This window comes from Caretta caretta, chromosome 24 (assembly GCF_965140235.1).
Source record: "Caretta caretta isolate rCarCar2 chromosome 24, rCarCar1.hap1, whole genome shotgun sequence".
NCBI classification, from domain to species: domain Eukaryota; kingdom Metazoa; phylum Chordata; order Testudines; family Cheloniidae; genus Caretta; species Caretta caretta.
This window is the reverse complement of record NC_134229.1, coordinates 3,950,880-3,968,551: the sequence shown is the minus strand read 5'-3', so window position 1 is coordinate 3,968,551 and position 17,672 is coordinate 3,950,880. Positions and strand designations below refer to the sequence as shown.

The window sequence follows — 17,672 nt, the reverse complement described above, 5'->3', positions numbered from 1 at the left end:
GGCTTCGCATGAGGCCGCCATGAACCTTGAGCAAATTCACAGAAACTCTGATTTGTCTGGGGCTGGTTCCTGGATGGAACATCTGGGGACTAACTTGTGCAGAGTTTGCCCTTACCCACTGGCGAGAAGGAGGAACTGAAAGCTTCTGATATGAAGCTAGAAGCCAATGGGTGGAAACCACCATCTTCCAAAACAGCTGGGGAATGCAGTTTATAGAGAGGCTGAATGGCATCTAGTAAATGTCCCCTGATTCTTCAGAAAGGCAATGCACTGTTCTAGAAGGAAGTGAAACCAATCAAGGGAGGGCTGGCATCCTTCTGGCAGCTGATGCGGGTACAATTCTCTTTGGGGTCGTTAGATCTCGGCGTGTGCATGTTTTGACCAAACCGCCCATCCTGACCTGGACCACGGGGCTTCTATTCCCATGTCAGCGCAGTCACTCCCTAACACCTGCCCCTACAGTGATGCCAACAAGTAAGCTGGACCCAGGAGGAGGGCAGCTGGGGTAGTTCATAGTGATACATAATTTACAGACAAACAAACACAGCACCAATAAGATGGGTGTCCATCATTGCCTAGCTATCCAGAACCCTAGACAGTACAGCCCAAAGGGACGACTGTGGCCATCTAATCTGACCTCCGGCGTAGCAAAGCCAGAGGGTTTCACCCAGTAGTTCCTGCACTGAGACCAACTTGTGAGTGAGCTAGAGTGGGTCTTGGACAAATGCAGCCAGTCTTAATTTAATGACTTCAAACACAGCACCACATCCCTAAGTAAATTGTTCCAAGGGACAGTTACCCTTGTAAAGACGTGTATCTAGTAGGAATCGGTGGTTAAGTCTCGGGTGTTTAGGTTCTTAACTTCCATTGATTTCAATGGGAGGTAGACACCGAAATACCTTTTACAATCTGGGCATGAGTGCCTCAGATGTTAACAGTTGGGAGGCTCTGCTGCCTGGTCTGGAACCAGCAACCTACCCGTGAAAAGCTCTGCGGCCCATTGCCAGCCCCCCGAGCTCTCCAGCTTCTCCACCGGCTGCAATATCCATCAGTGAGTCTCATGCAGAAGGCAGCTTGTCCTACAGGACCTGAGCCCTCCCTGGGTGAAATCCCACCCCTAGCGAGCCTGTGGGAGTTTCACCGTTGATATCCCTGGGGCCCGGATTTCACCCACAGTTGCAGCACACAATGGGTTAAAACAAAACCGAATGGGTAAGGCGTGAATAGGGCCTAGAGGGCCCCAAACAGAGAAGTGGTGGGGCAGGGGGATGAGATCCAGTGCGAACCCTGCCCTTGCACGGGAATGTGCTCTTCCCACCTTGCTCCAGGCTCAGCGGTTTTGCCTCTGCCAGCCTCTCGAGGCCGAGGGGCAGCCACTGTGCCCCTCACTCTGCATTTGCAAGTGGAGGAGCAGATCTCGATCCCATCAGGTTCCAGGGGAGCAGGGTTCGGCTCAGAGGAAATGAAAAACATGTTCCAAACAACAAGCATGTTTCCATCCGGGGGCTGCCAGTGTGACGGGCTCAAGACAGCACGGGGCTGGGGAAATTCGGCAGCTGCCGTGTCCCGTCAATCCATGTGAGAGCCGCTCATGACCCAGTCTCCACCCTTGATGGGCTGGAAGGAGGCACATGAGTTCCCATGTGACAGACGTTAGTCACTGGCTTCCGCAGAGGGCTACCGAGGAGAACACAACAGAGAGACTGTATTGGAGACAACACTGTTCTATGCAAGTCAACGGATCTCCGGCATATAGGACGAGAGTGGAACTACCGGCTGTGCGATAAGGGCTTGTCTACATGGGGAGTTGACACCAGAACTGTGTCTGCGCTGTTATAACACCCCATGTGGAGACTCTATGCTGGAAGAGAAATGACTTTATTCTGGTGTAAACGACTTCCTTGGTTACACATAAACATTGACAATGAGGCCCCTTTACATGGCCCTGGAAACCTAGAGCAGCCTTAAAGTGAACGTAACTGTAATTTCTACCCCTTTTCATTCTACCCACTTGGTGCGGCCAGAATGATGCAAAAGGCCCTCAGGGTACGTCTACACTGCAGTGGTGAGGCCATCCTGCTGCAGCGCTGTAATGCCGACCATGGTACTGGCTGTTTCCAAGTCCTGGCAGGTACTTCAGCGGTGGAGGTCATTCAAGTACCTAGCTCGACAGACCGTCAGCTGCCCCTTTCCGTGGTCTGAATGCAGAGTCCGCCTTGCCTTCCCTGCACCATGCCTGGAACAGCTCCGCAGAGACCACAGGTTGAAACCTGCTGCATTAGAGAGAGAACCTTAGAGTCATTATGGAAATCCAACCACTTCAGCCAATCAGGGAGCAGGGCTTTGAATATGTATCACTAGAGGCGTGGGTCAGTAACTGCATTGCTAATCCCAACTCAGCACGATACTTGAGTATTAAAGTACTCTCAACTATCCGGTACTTTTATTTCTCTTTACCGTGGAGAAACATCTCCTTTAGACAAAGCTTGCTCAGAATATTCTCCGATGAGCAGGAGATTCTGGGGACCAAGCTACACCTGGGGGTGAAATCCGGACTCCACAGAAGTCATTGGCAAAACTTCACTAGGGCCAGGATTTCACCCGATAGCCTGCTCCCCCCGCCTCCCCGTCAGTCCCAGTCGGCCCGTACACCTTCTCATTAGGTGTCTGCGGTACGAGGTTCGAGCCCAACCACCAGTGTTAGGGCGTTTTTCTGTGCAGCAGGTTCACAAGGACAATGGCATTGATCCCAGGAACAGAGCCACAGGAATGGCTCTCCAATGGCAAAGACTGGGAGCCGCTCCTGCAATGGGGAAAAGACAGAGTCAGGGGGACTGGACTGACAAGCCTGAATCCACATTTGCACTAAGACCCCTTTACTTGGCACTGGCAGAGTAAAGGGGCCTGGAAGTGGGAGTAAATTCCAGAGTTGCTCACTGCTTTAGCGGCGTACATGAACGAAAATCAGGGCTGCGGCCAGTGTATTTATTCCTCTGTCCGGGGACCTGGTTCTCCGCTCAGTTACACTGCTGTAAATCAGGAGTGGCAGCACTGAGACCAGAGAAGCTAGGCTAGCATAAAGCCGGTGTAAATGAGCAGACAGACACGCCCGGCTGATAACTCACCTCCGCTTTGGCAGATGCTCTGCAGGTCAGGAGAGATGCTCTTCTGGTCCCCAGGGTTGCTGGCCGTGCAGGTGAAGGTAGAGTTCGGGGGGTTGGGCTGCAGAGACAGGCGGAGGGTCCTGCCATCAGGGGCCAGCTGGTACCGCTCAGAATCGCCCAGGCCTCGGGGTGGGTTCCCTCTCATCCAGGAGACGTTAACTTCTTCCCTGCCAGACGCCTGACACTGCAGAGTGACATTGCACCCATCGGCCGTGCTGGAGAGTGAGTGAATCCATATCTTTGGCATTGGAACGGGCTCTGCATTCAGAAGAAATAAAATGAGAATGAAAGACTCTGGGGGCACAGAAGGCATCTACACTGGGGAAAAAACCACCACCTGGCAGCTCAGAGCCCAGGTCAGCTGACCCGGGGGCCTGCTAGAGTGCTCAAAGGAGCAGTGGAGACATTCCTGCATGGGCTGGAGTTCGAGCTCTGAGACCCACTCCCATCGCCAGACGTTAGAGCCTGGGCTCCAGGCCCGAGCAGCAACTTCTACACTGCTATTTTTAGCCACTAGCTCAAGCCTCAAGAGCCCGAGCGAGATGACCTGGGCTCTGAGTCAGGTGACCTGAGCGCTGAGACTGGCTGCCCGGGGCTTTTCTTTTTTTTTTGCAGTGTAGATGTATCATAAGGGCTCTTTCCATGTCTCTGGCAGCACAAAAGGGCCTTACAATGGGCCCACTTTACACCCCTTGAAGGCCCCTTTGCACTGCCAGGGTGGGGTAAAGGGGCATTGATGTAAATGAGCAGAGCCTCAGGGAGGCTGCCACTAATGATGGGACAATGCAAGACAGTCTACGGCTATGAATGGTTTGCAGGGGGCTGGGCAGAGCTGGGTGAATAGGGGATGTGACTCTTGGGGCACAGCTAAGAGATACAGGGACACCTCACGAGAATCAGATCTGAATCCCCTGGAGAGCTCCATCCTCCACCAAACGCACTGCAGGGGCTCCCTCTGACAGCTGCCTGGAGGTGTGCTTTGCTGCAACTCGTTCACAAGCAGTGAGCACCACTGTGCTAGCTTGGATGGTATCCGCAACAGAGGGGATAATTGTGCACAGGAGAGCCAGGGAACCGCTATGCAGGTAGCAGGGCCATCACGGCATGAACCCAGCATACAACGTGCAGCTGTGCACGTAACCGGGCCATCACAGCACGAACCCAGCAGCCCCACACAAGGGCTGGAGGGAGGTTTTCAGTTATGCAGAACTGAGGGCTGGGTGACAGCCTTCCTCCCGCACATCCTCCTCCCTGCCTCGTGCAGGCTGGGAAAACCCAACCCCAATGCACATATTTCCTCCGCAGGACACAAGCCAGGAGTTATTATCCACGGGGCCCTGTTAATAAAAGCGAAGGAACACGCTTTTATTAATAGCCCTGAAAGATGATTTCACTTGTTCAAACTTCAGTTCAACACGGTTTTAAACAGTCACTTACCACAGACCGCGAGGAGAAAGGCCTGATCTTCCACAGTTGCTGGTACGATCTTAACCCGGGCCTCATAAACTCCGCTATCGCCCAGCTCCAGAGCCTTGATCCTCAGTGAGGTCTCGTTGTACATTTCTAGCCTCTGCTGAAATCTGTCGCTGGGATCGTGTCGCTCAAACTTCCCTCCATTGAACTCAGCCAGCTGGATCGTCACACCTGTCCCAGCACTGAAACTCCATTCGATTTCTTTTGCCTTTTTCCCGGGGGATAGATCCACAGACAGCACGACCGATCCTCCCAGAATCCCATTCACCTGGCGGCGGGGAGTCAGTGCTTGGGTTAATCCAGGATCTGAGAAACAGAGCCCAGGAGATCAAAGTTGCAGGGGGCAAGGGTGGGGGTGGCCACTGATTTCCCCACTTGCTGCAGCACAAGCCAGAGAGAACAAACTGACGGGAGTCCATCCCTATCCCCAGCTGCCGGGTCTGGTTTTGGCCTCAGAGCTGAAACTAGAGACTTACCCTCGGTGTTTCTAGGGCAGCCATCACCGTAGCATTTGGGCACCTCACAATTATTCATGTTTTTATCTTCCCAACCCCCACTGTGAGGCAGGGCAGTGCCATTATGCCCATTGTACAGCTGGGGAAACTGAGGCACTGAGCGCCTAAGTGACTCACCCAAGTGTGTGGCAGAGCAGGGAATTGCACCCAGAACTTCCATCTCCTAGGCTAGTGCTCTAACCACTAGGCAATCCTCCCTCTCTGCTACTCTTTTCCACCCCCACCAAGAATCCCAATACCCTACTGTAGAGGGGTAGTCACCCACTCCAGCCCTGACAGGGTTAAAGCCAGCCCTGGGAGAGGGGTGGGGTGGGGAGAAAAGCCCAGGCTGATTGGGGAAGCAGCCACAGCTGGGCCACGCCCTAATCAGGGTGCAGCTGGGCCCTATAAAAGGCTGTGAGCCAGGCACTCAGCTAGTCCCTCTCTAACTGCAGAGAGGGAAGGACCTAGCTGCCTGAAGGTGGGGGTAGTGCTGGGGAGCTCCTGCCTGGAAACTCCGCGGGGCTGCAAAAGGGCAGCCTGGGGCTGGGTAGAGACAGTAGGTCCTACCCCCCACCCCGCCTTGCCTATGATGACTGGCTTATACAGACTGCAGTTGGCCCCAGTGAAAGGTAGTAGCCCATAGGCTGAGGCAAGGTGGGATTTGGGGGTTCCCTGGGGAGAGGAGACCCAAAGACTGAGGGGATACTGCTGTGGCAGAAACCCCCAGATAAAGGGGCATTGGGGTCCAGGAGGGACACGGGCCAGCAAGAGGCGGGACACTGGCTGGCAAGGGGCGCTGCAGAGGCTGGTGAGCTAATTCCCTGGATGACCAGTGGGAGGCGCTGCAGGAGTGAGTCTCGCCTTGTTACACTTACATATCCATTTCTGTTCTCATCAAGCTCTGGGGACCAGAACGGCCTCCTGGTGACACCCCCCTTCTCCCCCCCCCCCCCAGTCTCAGGGGAGAGAAACATCTCACCAAACTCCGGCACAGAGCTTGGGGATGGGGGGCTAGGCCCAGCAATTGTTCCTGGCAGGGAACCAGCTATCAGAGCAAGGAAGGAGCCCAACACACGCTGGGCCAGATTCTGCTTTGTTACACTGGTGTAAAGCCAGAGTCGCTGAGCTCAATGGAGCGGTTCTGGATTTGCACCAGCATTAGTCTGGGCACAGGGGCTGTGGTTTCCAAGGTTCCCCTTGGCACGAGGTTGCCACATGTCTCACAGCTGTAACGCCCCATCACTCACCTGGGGCTTGGAGGGCTGAGCCAGGAGAGCAAGCAGGGGGAGCTGAGCACGGCCCCAGCCCATGCTCTCGCAGCAGGAGGGATTTGCCTCCTGGGAGCTTTGCTTCCCCCGGCGCAGCCAAACAAGGCACTGAGACGACAGTCAACTCTACATAGCTGCAGCTCCCTTGGATCACAAGCTCTCAGTGTTACTTCCTCCACACGTCGTTCTCTCTTTGCAACAGTCCACCTTGCCTCCCTCCCACCGCAGCGCTTTACGAACAGCAGCAGCTTTAGCCCCATCTGCAAAATGGCCAACCTGTGGGGAAACTGAGGCACAGAGAGCCTGGTGGGGTCTGGCTCCTGACCAGGTACTGTAGCGGAAAGGGGAGCGTAATGAGCCTCCCATCCTTTCAACCACTCACCCCTGGTCTCGGTCGCTGCCCTTCCCCTGGCCCGAGCACAAGAACAGCTACCCTGGGGAGGAGGAAGGGGAGGGCTCCCTGGCCCATGCTGCTTCCTCCAGTGGGGGCTAGCCATGTTGTTATGCCGCCCCTGCACTGGGGAGCACCTGGAATTCAAGGTCCTGCACAGAATTCCCACTGGGTCAGTGCAACTGCAGCCCCCACCCTGACCCGGGCCAGTAGCTCTCCAGCCTTTCTGGAAGTGACGCTTTAGCCAGACACAAGCCATGGGCTCCGTGCAGGGTGACGGGGTGGAATTCTCTGGACTGTGCTAGGCAGCAGCTCCGCCTCGGGTCCCTCCTGGCCGTCAGATCTGAAGCATACAGGCCTGATTTGTGACTGGCCCTAGCGGTGCCCAGCGCAAAACCGTTCCCCAGCATGTGCCTTAACCACAAACCCAGGCAGCCGCCCACTGCAGGGACAAGGGCCCCTGCTCGGAAATCCATGTGTTCGGCAGGCCCTAGCGCCCTTTCTGCCTGGATGGTCTCCTGGACAGAGCACTCCCTTCATGGGGAAGCCCTCGTTTTCCCCAACCCCACGGGGCAGCGTGAGACAAGGGGGCACCCTCCATGGGAGGGTCTGCCCGTATGGAGCAGCTTTGCCCAGGATTCCTGTGGGGATGGTGGAACTCCACGGACTCGCCAGCCCTGACTTGGCGGGGCTTGGGGGAGCTGAAGCGGTCACAGCACCTACGAGCTGCAATCGAGCTGGTCAGAGAGGAGGTGAAAATGAAAACGGTCCCACATGGACACATCTGTCTCCAGAGTCTTAGGGAGATCGGGGGCTCCGGAACGCCACCTCCATCTGGGTTCAAGTGAGAGAGATTTGAAAGCCATGGATGGAGCTGAGGGCTGGTAAAACGCGGTGCGTAAGTGATGAGTGTTTTAGAAAGGTGATGATAGGCCGCTGTGTATGGGGATGGATAGGCGGGTGTGTATGGGGGTAGCCGGATAGAGAGGCAGCTATTCCTTGTTATCAAAGCCAACTCCCATTTGGCTGTACATTGCAATCATGCTTGTGCGACAGCTCTGGGTATTTTGTGCACGAACAGGCTGGCCCGGACCAAGGTCAAAACCACATCTCCCTGACAACAGCAACATGTCTCTTGTTGCCAAGAGCTGTGGTCTTGCTGAGACACTCGACTACTGGCCTGCAGGGTCCATCAGCCTGATTCCCAGCCCAGGGAAACCGAGGCCCCTTCATACCCCTCCGGCAGCATGAAGGGGCCTTGAAGACAGCGTCAGTTACAGTCACACCCATGCTGCAGCTGTTTCAAGGGGCCTGAGCATCAACAGGGCTCAAGCCCAGAATCCCCACTTCATTCAGAAGCCTACATGTGAAGCCCATCTGTTCCCTTGTGTTCAGCTTCCTGGATCTCCCTCACCACCACCCTCCTTGTCTCTCCCCTCCCTGGACCATGTCACCCATGCTCTGCTGACTCTACAGGTGGCATGAGGCTGCTCCACCCTCCCCACTGATTGAGCTCCATGGATACCCTGATTCAACACAGCTCTTCGAGCCCCACAGCAGACTGCAAAGGGTTGTGCTCGCCCCTCTGCGCTGGGTAAGTTTCAGTAGCTCAGAATGGATGGTCTATTTAGCAACAACTTGAGAGCCTCCCCCTCCATCTCGCCAGCATAGCACCTCCCAGGAGGCGGTGTCCAGCTGGTCTCTCTCTGCTCTCCCTCCCCTGCTCCCTTCCTCACTTTTGTTGAATTCTTCTTTCGCTTTGTCCCATCCCAGGGCTGTGCCTCTCCCACACATCACACTGTGCTGGGCTTTCTCACCCACCCTGCTCCTTCCCATCTCTCTGCACTCACAGATCCAGCCCCAGGTCCAAGATCCCTGAAGGCCAGCTAGGGACCTGTTTGAGTCTAAGCAGCCACACGATCCCCGATCATCACAGGCATCCCTCACGCCAGCAGGTGGAGGGGCGCTGACATGTCATGTGAAATAGCCACCCACATGGCGCAAACTGATCAGTGCAAGACAGGAGAGGAACACAAAGCAGCTCTAAATTCACTGAACGAAACTGAAAGGAGAAACATTTCCTTTTACAGAGAACACGTCCATCCATCCAGGGTCTCTATCTATTCTCCCACCCCCATCCGCTTCTCTCTCACACACCTGTCCACCGTAGTGTTTAAACTCTGCTATTTTGCAACCTCCTCTTGCCCTTTTTAAAGCCCCCATCACCATAGTATGCAGGCACACTGAAACCCGCAAGCCTTCCTGGCCTAGGTTAAATGCAGCGGAGTCCTCCACCATCAGAGGGTTAGCTCTGCCACCTAGCGGCACCACGGTAGAAGAATGTTTTGGTCATGAGAAGTTTTGGCAGGACGGAGAATCCTGTCAATGATCAGAGAGGATATCAACGTCTTGTCTCACTTATGCAGGAACCTCTGCACTAATGGTACTTGGCCAGGACCTGTGAGCATCTATTCCACAACACTTGCTAGCTTAGATCTATCACTAAGCCACCCAAAAACTGTCAAATGGGGAACCCCTTTTGACCTTTACTTGCCTAACCTGGATTTCAACCAGTAACCAATACAATTAAAGCTTAAAATCCCTTTACCAATATGGACCAGCTAACCCCCCTGCATTACCTGTATTCTAAAACAATTACACTAAAGTTAGTTAATTTTTTAAAATATAAAGTATCTACAATTAAAAAACCCTTCAATTTTAAAAGCATCTTTTCCAATCTCCCATCCACCAGCAGACACTGTCGCTAAGTGGTAGGTAGTTGAGGAACTAGCTGGGACATTTAAACCACTGAGGTTTGGTGTGAATTGTCTTTATTATTCAAGGGTTCATCATGACATTGCACCAAGAGAAGGCAGGCGAGCAAAACACCTCAGTGCAATGGACACTGTCATTGTGTTTGAGCTTTGTGGGCTTGTGAGTTTCACAAATGATTAATGGCTGTCCTTGTGAAGCTCTTATGTTGAAACCTACATGAGTCAAAAGTAAGTTAGAAGCAATCAATAGTGTCCTTGTGCTGCATTCAGCTACAATAACAGCTGAAATCATTATAATTTGCATCCAGCAGAGGACTTCAAAGCTCTTTATGGATATTAATTAATGACCTTCACACAAGTCCGGCAGGAAGGGAAACATTCCCATTTTGCACATAGGGATGTGCTTTGCTTTACATCACGCAGCAAGTCAGTGCCAGAGTTACGAATGGGACCCAGGAGTCCTGAGTCCCAGTCCCTTCGACTCCAAAGGACTCCAAAATGCTTTTGCCAGAATTACTTAATTTGCCGCAGCCCGCCTGCCCTGAATACTTTGGTGAGCATTTTTATTCCCATTTTACACACAGGGAAACTGAGGCACAGAGGTGGGGGAAGTGACTTCTCCGAGGTCACACAGGGAGTCTGTGGCAGTAATGGTCCCAGCAACATTTAGCTTGCAAGATTACAAAGGAGGATGAGGAAGGTGAGACTTTCAGAGCTAAGAACAAAACAGATTTCCCTAGCCTTTTCCTTTCACCTCCTTCAACATCTGCAACGTGGTTTCGCTCTGACTCGGAGAGCTCCAGCAGTTCAGCTGTTCTGGGGCTTTCTATCCAACCCGTCACCAAGACAATCGCAGCGATTCAGAGTGCCAATAACACAGTCACACTAATCACCTCTAAACCACAAGGACTGAAAGCCGCTCCTGTGACCAGGGGGGGAAGAGGGGCAGAGAGTGAGGGAAATATGTATCTGTGACAGGTCTGTGATGTCCTGGACTTAGAGCAAAGTAGAAATAAAAATACAACACTATAAACGGCTCCTTTTTTAGCGGAGCAGGGATGTGCTATATGAGGATTGATTTAGAAAATGCCTGGAGATACAGCTATTTATTTGAATTTATAATGAATGCAAAAAATCACCTATCCAAAGCTCCGGGGACCAGATCCTCAGCTGGTGTAAATCAATGTCACTCTACTGACATCAGTGATGCACCAGTGATTTACACCCACTGAGGATCTGGCCCGATAATGTGTCTTTGTCATCAGTTAAAAATACAGCCATGTGATAATATGGAGCCATCAGCCCAAATCCAGGAAGTAATTAACCAGTTGGGTTCAATTCTATACAGGTTCTTATCCTGTGTCCATCACTTGTGGCATCTGGGCCCCTTCCAGGGATACAATGTATTGTACCGGGCCTCTCTCACATGGGCTTCCTCCTCCATGTGTAACAGATTCCAAGACAATCAGTGCCTCCCTCTTGCTGCTGTATCAGCCCTGCCGCGTTTCCAGCTTCCCAAAACCTAACAGCCATATTTTCAAAGGTGGCCACTGATTTCTGGATGCCTCAGTTTTTGAGAGGCCAGCTGGAGCTGTCCCAGGGCTGAGTTTTTCAGCTGTGCAAAGGGCTCGATCCCAGCTTTGTCTCTCTTGTTTACCAGGGATCACAGCCTACCTGGAACTTTACATGGCACATGGAGACCCCTACTGGCTGAACCCTGTAACTACAAGTACATCTACCCTATCACTGAGTAACCACAGGAGTGATGGGATCTGGAAATGTAGATGAACATTGCAGCGTGGCCTGAGAACAACAGATCTGGGCAGGTCTGGACCAAGGTGGAAGTTCCCCAGCCCAGGTTTGACAATCAGGTTAGTCTTGAGCCAGGCATTCGTAGGTGCTCTATGTCACCACAGAGCAGTCTTAGAGACACTGGTCACCATGGAGAATGCACCTAATCCCAGTGGTACCAGCCTTGTCCAGGGAACTGCCAATGTTCTCTTTGACCCCTCGTGGGGTGGACTCTTGCCAGTCACTCGGCCCATGTTAAAATGTATCCACTATGAATGGCAAGGTTCAAATATTAGCCACATACCCCCTCAATCTTTGCAACTTCTCTCTGGTGCGTTGGATCCAGTGTGTCCTTCCCAGACTCCCTGTGAAGATTTAACCAACTTGCTCATGCTCATCTGTAGATGAGAGAAGCAGAGACAAGAGAGCGAGCAGGCTGAGCCGAGAGAAGCACAGCCCCATGGCCTTGGGAGCAGCACAATGAGAAACGTGACAGGGGAACAGGAGATTTTGGAGCTTTTTTACTCGCTCGGTGGTGAAAACAACCAAGGATGGATCTGCGTGGGTGTCTGAGCAGCCTGTCACATCAGAGTAACAGCCCTTTGAGCACCAGCTGCCAGAGCGGCTCCTGATCAGGTCATTACAAGTTCCCTTTCCCTGTTTATCCATCTGCCCATAATCTTCTCTCACAGACAGCTTCAACTTTCCCCTTCTAGCCACCAGCAGAGCCTGGAGAGGACCCTCCACAGAAGAAAACAGGCTCTCCAAGATGGGTCCAACCACAACCCTGGAGCTAAACGCCAGGAAATCTGGGGCAGTTTGGAGCAGGAATTTCCAACTCTGGTCCATTTTTCTCCAAGACACCCGTGACAGGGTTAAGCTGTCCTGGGGTTAAACAGGAATAGAATCGGAGCACTAAATTACTGTAAGAAAATGTATAAAAGAAGAAGGTGATCCCAGAGCTAGTAAACATCCATCATGATTAAAAGATTTAAAGGCCAGATGGATCATTAGATCTAGTCTGGCCTCCCGTATAACATGGGCCAGAAAATTTCACCCACTTATCCCTGTATTGAGCCCCAAACCTTGGCTTGGGCTAAGACAGACCTTGCAGAAAGGCCTCCAGTCTTGATCTAAAAACCCCAGAGATGAAGAATCCACCACTTCCCTTGGCAGTTTGTTCCAGTGGTTAATCACCCTCATTGTTAAAAATGTGGGCCTTGTTTCTAATTGGAATTTGTCTGGCTTTAACTTCGAGTCACTGGTTCTTGCTCTGCATTTATGCACCATAATCACGTCACCTCATTACATTTTTATCATGGTCGTCTCTTTCTCGTGTTAAAATCTGAGAACTGAAAAATACTCTCCCTGTTCCCCACCCCCATTCTGTGACTCCCTCCGCTTAGGTGACTCTAACAGGAGGGAATGAGCCTCACAGAAACCATCTTTATTAGCAAAAAGAAAAGGAGGACTTGTGGCACCTTAGAGACTAACCAATTTATTTGAGCCTAAGCTTTGAGTGAGCTACAGCTCACTTCACATGCATCTGATGAAGTGAGCTGTAGCTCACGAAAGCTTAGGCTCAAATAAATGTTAGTCTCTAAGGTGCCACAAGTCTTCCTTTTCTTTTTCTAGTCGAATACAGACTAACACAGCTGCATCTTTGTCAGCCACCAGAGGGAAGTGTGTCCCCAGGAAAAGAGCTGTCTCATCTGTATGAAACACAGACTGGCTTCCTTCATCGCAGAAAGGTATCAAAGTGAGAGTCGTGGCCATTTATCATCTGTTTGTGACACAAAAGGAGTCGCTTTGCAAAGATTTACCACTCTAGCTCAGGCAACGGCTGTATTGACTGGAGCCTGGAATCCTGCCTACAGTCTAGAACGATGCCTCTGAAGGTGCAAATGTTGCTCGTGGGGTGAAATTCATCTGCTGGGGAGAGGGCCACAACAAAGGTACATACATCAGTTAAGTCCTGCTTCTTGTAATAGCCCTGTGAGTGGGGGGAAATTCCACCTACAATGCACCTGGTCACTTGTACAATGCTGCCTACAGAGGAGTCGTTCCTTCCTGATCCCTCCAGGGGTGATCACTTCATGCCCTGAAGCATGAGGACGAATCCCTTCCCGCACCATGTGAGCTCATTATGGGGTTTCCCGCTTTACCCCAATCCATTGACTTCAGACACTGCTGAACAGTGCTGAGTGGTACTAAGAGCTCTCCTTGAAGTTGATGGCGGGAGACACCAACTCACAGCAGGCCCAGGCCCTAAGGTATGAAACACCAAAGCTTCTGAGCTGTACCACCTACTGTAATCTGGTGTTGGCACCGTGCTCATTTTAAAATGATTAATTTTAAATCCTGTATTTGATGTAATGGCCCAGGGATGAGAACATTGGATCAGGTTAGACCCATGCCCCATTGTGGGCCAGAAGCCTCAGAAGAAGGCGCACAAAACCCCACAGTATCTAGCCATGGTACTTATCTAACTCCTACCTCAGCAGCATTTGAGCACCTCACAATATATGGCCGCTCAGCATGCCTTGGATGTAGGGTATTGCTATTATCTTCATTGTACAGAAGGGAAACTGAGGCACAGGGAGGCTAAGTGACTTCCCAAGGTCACACAGGAAGTTTGCGGCAGAGCAGGGTATTAAACCCAGGTCTCCCATAGCCCAGGCGCACACCCTAACCACTAGACTATCCTGCCTCAGTAGGCAGCTAACAGAGGAAATGTGACTAGCCCGAAGTCACAAGACCAGGAACGGAACACAGCACTCCTGTTAGTCACATACTCTAAGCCACACTGCCTTCTAAGGTGACTGTGCTAGATTCACTGGGACTTGAACCCAGGACCTACTGTACATAATGCAAACACAGTAACCACTACACCGTAAAAGCAGTTGGAACTAGGTCACTGGCAATTCCCTATCCTCTTCTGCATTTGATGATGCTTAACGATTTGCACTTATAACTGGGATTGCTCTTTAACTGCCTGCACCCTGAGACTCTCAGCTAAGGGCCAGCAGAGCTTTGTAAATCAGATCTTTACCATACACATCCAGCCTAACCGGAGCCGTATTTCTCACATGGATGGTGGAGAGCGGAGAGGAATCGATACTCACTGAAGTGGCACCGGCCCCTGCTCTGCTGTGAGCAGTGCACTCCGTTCACCCTCCCCGAGCTGCAGGCCACTCACTGCTCTTCCCCCTGGTTGACAGTTTGCAGTTTCAGTGAGTTCAGGCACACTAGGCCTTGTTTATTCCCCCTTAAAGAAGACAACAGCAAAGCTCAACATGGACAGGACAAAGGTGGTGCTGGCGGGTTGGGGGAGGGATCTTAAGGGCAGTACAGGGTTTGGTCTCTGGTTCTAATCTGCCCGTCTGTTGGTTCTCAATGTGAGGGCTTCCCCTGGGATTCCCAAATCTAGAATCCAAGGTGGCATCAGATTTTTCCATGACATCCAAGGAAGCACTGGTGACAGTTTCCTTTGGATCCAGACCTCATCAGAGTGGATCACTGCATAGCGCTGTACAAAGCTACAGTGGGTGCTGAACATGCCTGCTGGTTAGTAGTCTGCATTAGGTTAAAATCACCCCAGTTCTTCAACAGCTGCTCTGGCTTCCTCTTTGCCTCAGGGTGTTGCTTTTGGCTGCAAGGGGTAATACAATGAGCGTCACATTCCTCCTTTCTGGCACCCCCACTTCCTGTCTCACTCCCCACCAGGTCCTACACCCAGGAGCTTCAGTGTTTCCAGGGCTAAGGCCCTAATTCCTCTGGATCTCAATTTCCCATCTGTTCAAAGGGGAATAATAACCCTACTTCTCTGCATCACCGCTGTGAGGATGAATCCATTAGTGTTTGTCAGGCACTCAAATCCTACAACAATGGGGGCCAGGGGACTACACTGGGCCAGATCCCCTGGTACTCTATATCTTATGTAGTCGTTTACACCATTGCAAGGTAGATGTAAAACCCATCTCAGATTTGGTAGCCTTCTACAAGCACTTTGCACTGCTTTGAATGATCACACAAGGTGCAAAGCAATGGAGAGTCAAGCCCTGGTGCACAGGCTCCCAAATATTAGACACTTCAAATTACATTTCCAGGTAATGCTACAATTTCCTGTTTTTCAGGGGATGAAAATGCTCCACAGGGGGCTTAATTCATTACTGTTTGTAAGACGCTTTGAGCTTCTCAGATAAAAGATGCTACAGCGTTAAAGTACAAAGAGCTGTTATTGTGCATCATTCTGGCAAAGACCAAAAAAAAAAAAAAAAAAGCTTCTCCTCCCCCCTTCACAAAGGCACATGTTGAGAAATAGGCCGCTCCTACCAGCATGCAACAGGATCAGCCTGCTGTGGGGAGCTGAGAGAGAGAGAGAATGCATGCAGGAGAGAAACGCAGTGTTTTATAATTTATTACTAACAGATAGTGATCAAGATTCACTTTTATAAAATATTCCCTTCTGAGGCTAGGCTGACAAAAACAATACTTAGCACTTTACAAGCAGCATCTTCCTTAGGAGGGTCCCAGAGCACTTTACAAGCCCTAATTAATCTCTCTCACCCCTTCGCTTCCATCACCACAGCAGAAAGAAAAAGAGACTAGATTGGCTGACCGGGATGGATTTCATAAAGTGGCCTGTGGGATCGTCCAACGACGGCTCTTCCCATACGGAGGGCAATGTCTTCTAGGCTGCTTTACTGCATCATGCTTGATCTTGTGAGACGCTGAGTGACTTCAGCTCCCAATGGGCACTCAGAGGGATCTGTGCCTGGCAGGTTCCCAGCACCTTAGGTGCCAGTTTTCCAAGGGTCTGCTGAACAGCACCTGTAAAATTAACAAGAACACTGGATGACATGCACCAAACCTCACATCTGTGCACGCAAATGCAGATGAGTGTGAAAACTGCACACCAGGGCTCACACAATAAGCAGAGAAAAATGACCCTGGGGAATATGCCCTACCCAGGGGACCGCACAAGCCAGTACAGAGTTGCCACAAGGACTCCACAACAGCTGTACTCCCAGCCCCCAATGTCGGCGGAAATCAGGGGTGTGGCTGTAGTGCTATGCACTGTGGCTAGGCTCTACTTCCCAGACCCAATAGGGGCCATAGGAAGCAGAGCAGCCTTAGCCAGGAAACTAGGCTGGCTCCTGCTATGCCCCAGAACACAGCCAAAAGTTGCAACCACTTGCAATTTTATCTCAAGTCTTGTCTCACAATATTTCATGCTTTTCTTACAGCCCCAACTCCAGGAGTCACGCAAGAGTCTCAGCTTTTATTTAGATTTTTTAAATTAAAGTTTCTAGCCCTCACGGTTACACAGAAAAGCTTGAAACCATGACCCGAGTGCAGCCTAAAGCCTCAGAAGCCAGCAGGCAAATCAAAAGAACCCAACATCCGTTATGATTAAAATCTCCTGATGTTTAAGCCCGTTTCATAATTTTGGTGGGTTTCCCCAAGTTCTGAACACTTGGGGTTGACAACGCTACAGCGAAGGCTCCCAAATACCCTTAACTCTGCCCCTGGCTGATGCCTGCCTCCAACCTCCCCGCTGCTGGGCAGAGCCCGCCCTCTGCGTCATTCAGGTTCAAGGGATTTCCTTGAGGCCTTTGAGTGGTGGCAGGGGAAAGACATCCAGCCCCTTGTGTGGGGACAGGGGTGGGTCCACGTCCCCATTGGGGGGAGGGGAGTAGGAGAGGTGTCCAAAGGTCCCACCGGGGGAAGGGGGATCCCAGGTCCCACAGGGGGAGAAAGTGGGAGTCTAGGGGCAGGTCCGAGGCCGCAGGGGGAGCAGCTGGGGGGGGGGGGGTGAGGCCCCATGGGGGGGAGGTGGGGGCGGGTCCGAGGCCCCGGGGCGAGACTGAGCGGGGCGAACCCCGAGCCGGGGGGAGGCTCCCACGGGCCTGTCCCCGGGGCTGCAGGGATGCCCGAAGGTCCCCGCCGGTGACGCGCTGCGCAGGCGCTCGGTGAAGCCGCCTACGAACAACGCGCGACGCGCCCGGGGAGGCCCTGCGCGGGGCTTCGCTCCCCTGGGCACCCACCGATGACGTTTGGGCGGGGCTGAGTCCCCGCCCAGGCCACGAAGGGGCGGGACCTAGCCGGGGCCCCGCCCTGTCACTCTAGCCAAGACGCCCCCCCCGCCCCTCTCGAGGCTGATCTCGCGAGGACTGCCTGGGAAGTAGCCTCCAAATCTCGCGGGATGTCAAAGTGGGGCGGGGGGGCCGGTGATTTGTTTTCTTGGCAGGGTGTCGTGGGCCACTAGCCTATGGGGAGCTGGGCTGGGACCTTCCTGGGGGGGAAGTCTG

General features: G+C 52.3%; 1 protein-coding gene across 3 annotated transcripts; it reads right to left on the bottom strand.

Annotated features, from left to right (window-relative positions):
* Positions 1-1,859: 1,859 nt before the first annotated feature.
* On the bottom strand, positions 1,860-17,234 carry LOC125625815 (SLAM family member 5). 3 transcript variants are annotated; one of them, XM_075122702.1, is made up of 5 exons: positions 16,329-17,234; positions 15,980-16,191; positions 4,602-4,943; positions 3,126-3,422; positions 1,860-2,273 (listed from the first exon to the last, which is right to left on the bottom strand). In XM_075122702.1, the coding sequence occupies exons 2-5, from the start codon at positions 16,032-16,034 to the stop codon at positions 2,137-2,139; spliced, it is 831 nt and encodes a 276-aa protein (XP_074978803.1). In that variant the 5' UTR covers positions 16,035-16,191; positions 16,329-17,234; the 3' UTR covers positions 1,860-2,136. The 3 variants fall into 3 exon arrangements, with proteins under 3 accessions (XP_074978803.1, XP_074978804.1, XP_048684295.2); XM_075122703.1 differs by having other exon boundaries at positions 1,860-2,270; positions 15,980-17,234; XM_048828338.2 differs by having other exon boundaries at positions 2,183-2,803; positions 15,980-17,234.
* Between the last annotated feature and the right edge of the window lie 438 nt (positions 17,235-17,672).

Bases quoted from the DNA above. Each gene is read 5' to 3' on its own strand.
- LOC125625815 (XM_075122702.1), bottom strand. From the start codon at position 16,034: ATGGGAAGAGCCGTCGTTGGACGATCCCACAGGCCACTTTATGAAATC. The intron at 4,944-15,979 runs GTCAGCCAATCT...TCTGTTTCTCAG, and splicing joins ACTTTATGAAATCCATCCCG to ATCCTGGATTAACCCAAGCA. The intron at 2,274-3,125 runs GTGAGTTATCAG...TCTCTAATGCAG, and splicing joins GAGCATCTGCCAAAGCGGAG to CAGGTTTCAACCTGTGGTCT.